At 42.2% G+C, this 8638-nt stretch overlaps 1 protein-coding gene across 1 annotated transcript in view; it reads left to right on the forward strand.

Moving 5' to 3' along the window:
* The window catches only part of SHB (SH2 domain containing adaptor protein B), a 57551-nt gene extending 49988 nt beyond the window's left edge, over positions 1–7563 (forward strand). Inside the window, exon 6 of the mRNA XM_066569628.1 lies at positions 4199–7563. Within this exon, the coding sequence (XP_066425725.1) occupies positions 4199–4382 (184 nt within the window). The 3' untranslated portion in view covers positions 4383–7563. The remainder of the gene's footprint in view (positions 1–4198) is intronic.
* Positions 7564–8638: the final 1075 nt, after the last annotated feature.

Consider the following 8638-nt stretch of genomic DNA (forward strand, 5'->3'; position numbering starts at 1 on the left):
GTGAACTTGGGATCACTATTTAGGTTCTTTTCTTTGAAAACCTTGGGCCTGGCAGGTTCTAATAGTTGTTGCTGAGCTGAAAATAGGCATTCCAAAACCAGGACTACTCAGTCAGGCACTTGTTCAGGTAGACTCCAAAAGTGCTTCAAAAACTAAGCAGAAACTTATTTACAATTACTTCAACCATGGAGCTTTTTTCCCTCTCATTACCTGAAATTTCAGTAATCTCTTTGCATACTAAAATGAGCATTTGGAGGAGAGGAAGAGAGAATATGACTTCCAGGTTCCTTTTTCACGTGGTCCTTGTAATTCTAGTCACTGGTCTAGCGGCATTGGTGTTGTTAATCAAGTGCAGATGCATCTTGCCCTTACCTGTCACTAAAGGCACTGATTCTCTGAGTCCAGGCATACCAGAAGAGGGGAAACTGTGAGACAGATTTTAAGGACAGATAGAGAAGATGAGACAGCACAGAAGGATTCTTAGTGTAGATGTGAATGGTTTCACAGAATAATTTATAGTTGAAAGGGTTTAATTCAAGGGCATGATTACAAGGTGCTAAGTTGACTTTCTTCTAGCTTAATTTGTTCTACATTATAGAAGATGAGAATTGTCTTGTTTTGATATGTCTACTTGCAACCTGTGATAGTTCATTTGAAACAGGGAAGGGCAGATAGCACATTCAACAGTGTAATTTTTGGACACTAAAAGAGGGTGGAAAGGGAGTGAAGAAGGAAAATATTTGAAAACATATTCTTTGCTTTCATCCACCAGTAAGCCTGAAACAATGCTCAGTTTAAAGAGTTATGAACATCCAGAAAAGTAGCCAGGATAGAAATCAGGTCTATCACTAACAATGTGGTATTGGCTGCAAACACTAGCAGTAAGCAAAACCAGTTCATTGACTGAATGTTCTTTTTGCCTCTCAGTTCTCCTCCTTTACGAACAGAAAATTTGTGTGTGAGACACTGCAAAGCTTTGAAGTCAATTTAACATACCTTCCATTTGCCTAGAGAGATCTAGTTGCAAATGGATCTCTGGAGATGCCTAGTCCAATCCCCTGCTCCAAGCAGTACATGCGTTTTGCAGTGTGATGTAATACCCTGTTTCGGCTATCCCAGTTCCTTTGCCAGGTGTGCCAATACCTTCTCCCTTCCCCTCTCCTTGCCTCCTGCTGAGAGCTGTCCATCAATCTCATATTCCAGCAAGGGTGTCGTATGATTGGCAAAGTTCAAAAGATGCCTCTCAGCCCTGGGGACTTTGGGCCATCCAGGTGTCATTTGTCCCCTGAGACTTCCTCCCCCTCACCTGGTTGGTGGGACCCCTACCCCTTCCCTCCCCCTCTCCCCAGGGTTAAAATACACGGCGACCATGCGATTTGTGGTTCTGTTGGAGCTGTTCCTGCATTCAGAGGCCTGTGTGCCAGGAATAAAGCTCTGGATCAAACCCTCCAGCAGGACCCATCTCCTTTTTCCTTCACCATCACCTAAAGCCTTTTCACCAGAGGTAAACCTGAGCTCCTGCATGCCTGGACCTATTCCAAGCGCCCAGCTGCAGCATCCAGCCAGCCAAAGGTGTCTCTGAGGTGAAACACCACAGCGCCGCCCTTGGTCAAGCAGCAAGGGTCAGACAAGCCCAGGCACGTTCCATCCAGCAATATTGGGATCTAACTCCAATACATGCTTATCAGGTTGCCGAGTGCTTTGGAAAACTTGTGAGGATGAAACCCTTCAGACCTGCCTTATCCTGGTTTCTGGGCTCTAGGACTCCTACGAGGAAGAAGTCCCTGTGTCCAGTGGGAACTCCCTTGCAGCTTGTGCTTGTTGACAGAGAAACTTCTGTTTTCTCTGTATCTCTCTCTTTTAGGCAGTGGATGATTGCAACCTGACACCCTCCATCTCACCTTTCTTTCTCCTGAAGACTAAACAGGCACAATTCCCTCAAGCCTATCCTCGTACGTCAGATATTCCCATCCTTATTCCCATCCCAGACTATGCTTAGTAGTCCTGCTCTGGATATGCTCCAGTATTGACATTTCTTTTATCATGGGACACCCTCTCACCAGATATGGGTGCAGCCTCACGAGCGCTCTGTAGAAGTAGTAGTCACTGTCTTCCAGCAGCTGGCTGCACTTTGCTGTGGAACTCAGGGCTGCAGTAGGTCTTCATGGGCAGACCATTGAATCATTCTCCTTCCCACCATGTGTCCTCCCTACCATAGTTCCTCTTCTGGCCTGTTGTGCCCCAGCTTGCACAGCTGCTTGGGTTTGTTCCATCCCAAGTGCAGAAGCTATGTATTTGCCTTGTCTACATGCCATTAGCCTGCTATTCATAACTTTTAGCTCATATTCTTTTTCCCTCATCCTCGCAAGCAGTGTGGCCATCCAGAAGGCTCACCTGTCAGGATATATTTCCAGGATTCTTTTTGTGTGTGCTCAATGATTATGTGCTACACAAACCTGAATGTATACATAGGTCCTTCCTGGGGATGCAACAGCTGTCATGAATACATGGCTTGTAACAACTTGTTCATACTCTCTGCATTGTCCTCCTGTTCAAAAAAAGGCTTGTGCTTTTCCCTTCTCTGCACTAAAGTGCACTTAAAAGATTGTTCTTCAGTCCTTGTCATACTTCTGAAGTTAGCATGCACCTGATTCCATTAATATATCTGCACATTTTCTAGTCCTTTTGTGGCAAAGCAGATTCATAGTCAACTGAAGAAAGAGCAATACATCTGTCCTCATAATAAATATTTAAAGATGTTGCTCTTATTTAAGGAAAATAATTTAGAGATTAATTATGACTTGAAAGATATATTTTCCCACTAAAAAATTGATATTTAAAGCACGACTTTAAGCATGTAGAGTCATAATTACAGTGCCTGCTATAGTTTCTGTGCACCAGGTTTCTCTTCATCAGGCAGTTGTTGAATACATTGAAAGATATGAGCTTGGTTATGATACAAGCACTTACAGAAGGAACTCTGCACCTGCTAACTAGAATATGGCAGATTTTAGAGAAGCTGGTTTTAACATAATTTTGTTTTTCTGCTGCAGCCTTCTGTGTCATCTTGAATTGGGTTTTTTTGCTGACACAGGCCAACTCCAGTTTTAACACTACTGTCTCTGCCCCTGGACACACCTAGAAGAAACAATGGCTTGGAGCCAGAAGATTAGGGATTGGGACATCAAACAAGCTGTAAAAACCTTCTAAGCCTCATTTAACATCTTGATGTGTAGGAAGTGTTCTTTGCACTTGTGTTGCCCTAGCTGACATCTACAGTCTTAAAGTAGCCTATATGTTATGTTGAGACAGCAGACACTGAAAGGTCACTTCTGGGAAGAGCTGAGGCCAGCTTTACTTCTGGTGCTGCATGGCAGTGTGGGTGCTTTCTATCAGAGTGGAATTCTGTTGGATGGGTTGCTTTCCCGAGAGCAGGCAGTGCAGTTCCATGAGTTCCATGACACTCTTCTCCTGCCTGTGTAATAATGAGCCTTCCTCAAAGAGAGTGCCTGCAGAAAGACAAGAAGACAGCCGCCCTTGCTCAGTATAGCGTGCAGTCTGAAGCAGTACTATGCCATGAACCTTGGGAACATGCTCACCTGGAGTAGCTTTCCCACCTGAAGCCACCAGATTATGCACAGAGATCTGTTCTGGGCAGTTACTGCCCGGGTGGAATGGGTGAGGTCTGCCCTGAGGCAGCCGCAGGGTAGAACAGGATAGGTCTTGTCTTGCCTAGCTGAGCAAGGTTCATGGCCTGCTTGTGCCTATGAAGAAACCCTCAGGCCTCTGACAGGCCAACACCACAGATATTTGGGTCCAGATATAATGACTAGCTATAGTGAAAATGTGTTCACAGGAAAATATTGCAGGGGCTGGAGAGAAGGGCCATGGGAGGGAAATGGATTGTTTACTGGTACACCTCTGGATCACTTTCTGTGTGAGACAGCCATGCATGTGGATCAAGGCAGCACAGGTGCTGAAAACTAAATACTGCCTTAGGCTGCCTTTGTGGTGAACTGTCCATGGGGGTTGCAACTAGCAGTTGGAAACAGTCAGTCTGACCACTGTCTTGGCCTGCCCCCCAGCAGGTACTGGCATTTTGTTCTCCTACTTTCCCCTCCATGAGGAGAGCCTGTGGTGGTGCTGCACCCCTCTTCCCTGTGCACAAGCATGAACTTACACTTTGCTTTCCTTGCAGGAGCAGTCAAGGTTTTATGCATATGAAGCTGACGAAAACCAAAGAGAAATACATCCTGGGTCAGAACAGCCCTCCATTCGACAGTGTTCCTGAAGTCATCCACTACTACACTACAAAAAAGCTGCCTATCAAAGGAGCAGAACACTTGTCCTTGCTCTACCCTGTGGCTGTACGGACTCTCTAATAACCTAGTCTTACCCCTTCCTGTGGATGGGAGGTGAGAGATAAGCCGGGTTGCACAGAATTCATTGCCAGAATTAGGAGCCTGAGTATATGATGGAGAGAAGCAGCATTTAGTCTTGTGAATGTGGGCTCTCTGCAGAGTTGTCTGTGGGACTGTGTGTGTGATACACTTGTGCTGCAGCATGCCTCTAGAATTGTATTGCTGCGTAAGAGAAAGGAGACTTATTTTAATGCAAGGAGAGCAGATAGCCTTCCCACATCTTCTGTGTGAATAAAAGTGCTTCCCAATAACAGTTCTTCCTTCGTGCTTTGAGAAGACTCAACAAGTTCTTCTCAGCAGTAAAAAATGAACAACTTGTATTCTCTTGCTACCCTGAGAAACTTCTCCATGAGAAAGAGTAACCTTACTCTGAGGGACCCTAGGGTGTTCTTGATGGATCTGAGAAGGAGCTGCTTAGCAAGCAAGTCTCTGGCTCTGGTCACATAGTTTGATGGGTTTGGGATTTTTTTAATGCAGTTTCTTGGGGTAGTCAAATATCGAACTTCTATTAGGCACACAATCTTAAAATAGTTTTGTGAGAGCAAATCATGGTCAATTACTTATGAATAGGGGATGTAATTAAACAGTAGTTTGTTATATATTTTTATCCTTTTTGGTACAATAATCTCTTAATGTTTACTGTCTTCATTTGCAAGTTTCATTTGTAGGTACAGGCAGCTAATTCTGTTTGGGCAGTTACACCATAATGTTTTAAGTAGTTAGGATAAGTAATTTTGATATGTGGGTTAGTATTTATGCATGAGGGTGGTCAAAGGCTTTTATAAAGCTTTAGTAGGCAAAATCTTCACTTGCTCATTCATGTGGATCAAACAGCTGTCCTACTCATGTAGCAGGCTAACATGTATCACACTGCTTTTCCACAAGGTGGCTTTTGCAGCTGTGAGAATTGCAGTATGTAGCAGAGCAGAATTTTGTTTTTCTGGTCTACCAAGGCATTCTTAAGCCATAGCCCTGTTGGCATATACCTTCTGGCCAGTGCTCTTTTTCACCATGAGCAGAAGCCTGCCTCCTGCTGTATTTCAGTTGCTGTCAGCCAGAAGCACTGTGGAAGCTGCTCTGTATCTTAGTCCTGCCAACTCAGTGCCCATGTACTTGGGACATATTTTTTACATGCTCTGTGTGCTCATTCAGTGAGATAAGTGAAAAATTATAAAATTGTACACAAGCTGGAACTGGGGAATCTATAGCCTTATAGTCCTCATGTTGTGCCATCTCCCACATACATCTAGAATGTTGTGCATTAACCCATCAGCTGGTATAGTAGCAAACTGGTTATATGCAGGTTATGTATTTTACAGACAGCAATAGGACTGTGAAATTGTGTGCTATTTAATTCAGCTTTCTTAGCTACTACTATTTTTTTATGTATGCTTAGAAAGAAGTGCAAATCTGAAAATTGTGATGGAATAACCACTTATTGCCTGTAAAAGTAGTTCTTCATGGTATTGTTTAATCTGTTAAGAACCTCAAGGATGACCCATATACTCTCACTGGTGCTAAATATTGTTTCCTTTTAAGCCTGCCTTATTCTTTAAATGGCATCCAATGCAGATTGAACAGAAGTTGATCATATGTGTATGAAGAGCCCAGTGTCATTTTGTGCAGCAGTGGTAATGGGTCAAACTTTCTGCCTTACCCAGAATCGGAAGTTGCATTGAAATAGGTTTTCCAGTTTTCTGAGGAGGGTGGCTCAGTGGAGGACAAAGAAACAACATTCCTTTCCAAGTGAAAACAAATATCCCCTTTTTGTGTACTTGATGCCTTGAGAAGGCTGACCTAGAACAGAGGCTAGACAGAGTTAAAGAATAAAGTAGGTATTTATAAAAGGCCTTAAAGGATACACCGTGGGCAGTGTAAGAGCCTGGCCAGGGCTACACCCAAGATGAACCCAAAATGGTCACAAAATGGATGACCAGTCACAAGGTGTCACACTTTTATAAGTTTTGGTCCATTAGCATATTGGAGTTAATTGTCCAATTATAGATTGAGGTTATGAACTTCCATCCTCCTTGTTTTCTCTCTTCAATTCACCATTGTTTATACTTTTTGGGCCTGGAGCTTGTAACAGTTGTCCTTGGTCAAGCTGGAAAAGGAATTGTTTTGTCTATCTACCCTGAGAAGAGAACTTACCAACACTTAATATGAAACTCAGAGCTACACACTAAAACAGCACAGAATCTGAAAAATATGAAAGCTGAAACTTAAGGCATCATATTACCTGAATGCTTTTTTTATTTCCCTAAAGTCTTTACTCTCTTAACATCACTCAACTGACAAGAGCGTACAGGCACTTTTAAGTTAGTATATTCTCTCACCAGAGTAGCAGTTTATGAAGGTGGCTGAGTTCACACAAATTAGGAATCAGGTGACATCTGCTCTGAGTCTTGGCCTTTGTGAGCTCGAGCAAAATTATCATGCCCTTTGGGACAGAAATATGTTATTTCTTCTTTTGTGTGTTGAATCTGGCATGATTGCTGTTCCATAGTCTGTTTTTCTTCTTTAAAGGGAAAAAAAAAGTATGCCCCTACTCTAACAGCAATTACCAGTAGAAACCAATAGCATCATAACCAAGGCCTTGTCTGGCTTCCTTAAGCACTTTGTCTTTAAGTCATGGGGATAACTATTGTACCAGACCTTTCTTGTCGTGGGTCTGATCAAAAGTCAGATGAAGCCAACAAGTGCCATTTTATTGCTGTCTGCGTATTTTGGGTTGGGATCCATTGTTTCATACAAATTATGTGAATGTGCATCATACAAATGAGTATACTGCTTATTACAGCTTCAAGGATCAGATCAAGGTTCTTGGTTCAGGAAGAGGAAATCATCTCAGAACGTATTGGTTGTCCATGGGAAGGTTTTTTTTATTATTTTTCTAAAAGACTTTTAGAAAGTACTCAATAATTGCAGAATAAATAAAACTAGGATTTTGTTTGCACTGTAATGTTGTCTCTGTTTATTTAAGTGATTGTATGATATTTTTCCAGTGAAGGAATATTCTTCCCAGATTTTTTAATGTACAGTGAAAATGCGGTGTGTTAACAGTGTGTAGTATTGCGTATAGGTGGAAGATCTTGTAGTGATCATGCCTATATTGCACATTAAAAGTTTATTTAAAAAAATATATATAAACCTCTCCCTTTTTTTCCTTGTGTACTCAGATTGTCATGAATAGCTAATAATTGAAGCAGCCTTTTAGAACAACTTGTATTTATTTGTCTCAACTGTGTTGTGAAAGTAATCACTAGGTTGTAATTTGGAGTCTGGAAAATCATATGTCTCAGTTCTACCCTGACTAATTCTCTTGATAATGTGCACCTTTACAAGGGCCTGACAAGGGTGCATGTGTGAATGATATTGCTGATGGTCCAAGGAATCCAGTTATTGCTGCTAACAGCTCAACACTGGTGAGTCACTTTTTGCAGTCTTTGTAAGAGGTGTTAATTTGGCTTCTATTTTGATGAGTATTTCACAGCATGGTGAAGGCTGTGAACATCTGTATGATGTGTAGGAGAGCTTTAGTGGCCAAGGTTGCATTTCACAGCTCCTTCCATAATTTGAAAATCATTTAGGTTTGTGGAAATGCAGTCATCACCGTGGTTTCTCTACTTGATAACAGATTATTGTCTTACTTTGAAATTAAGTCTTCAGAGACAGGATGCAAAGCACAGGGCTGAATTAAGTGCAAAGGTACAAAACAGACATTTTTAGCTTATCAAAGAACATGAGCTGAAGTAAGTATTCCTCTATATTCTGAGGAAAATGCTTACTGCGTGGAGGATGACACATTGGTGTGCTTCTCCTCAGCATCCCGTTGGGTTTTGCACTTTATCTTGATGCCATGGCTCAAGCTGGCAACACAAACATCATGTGGCAATGTTGGTGGAGTCCACAAAGCATGTTTTATCCAGGCTCTGATTCCATTTTGACACTGCTACACTACTAAGCTGTACTCTGGTTTACTTGGTCCTCTGCTGCTGCAAGTTATTTGTGCTGTCCTTGGGTGGCACCTCAAGTGGTGCCTGAGCAAAACAAACAAGGTCTTAACAGAATTTTAAATAAACAGATTAAAGACCTCACCCCATACACTATACTCTATCCCTGTAGAGAGAGTAAAACAAAACAGATTTGGAACAGAACTGTCTGTAGTCCTGATATGAGCAAGGAGTAAAGGAAATAGAAAGGAGATTCAACGGATT

This window comes from Molothrus aeneus, chromosome Z (assembly GCF_037042795.1).
Source record: "Molothrus aeneus isolate 106 chromosome Z, BPBGC_Maene_1.0, whole genome shotgun sequence".
Lineage (NCBI taxonomy): Eukaryota > Metazoa > Chordata > Aves > Passeriformes > Icteridae > Molothrus > Molothrus aeneus.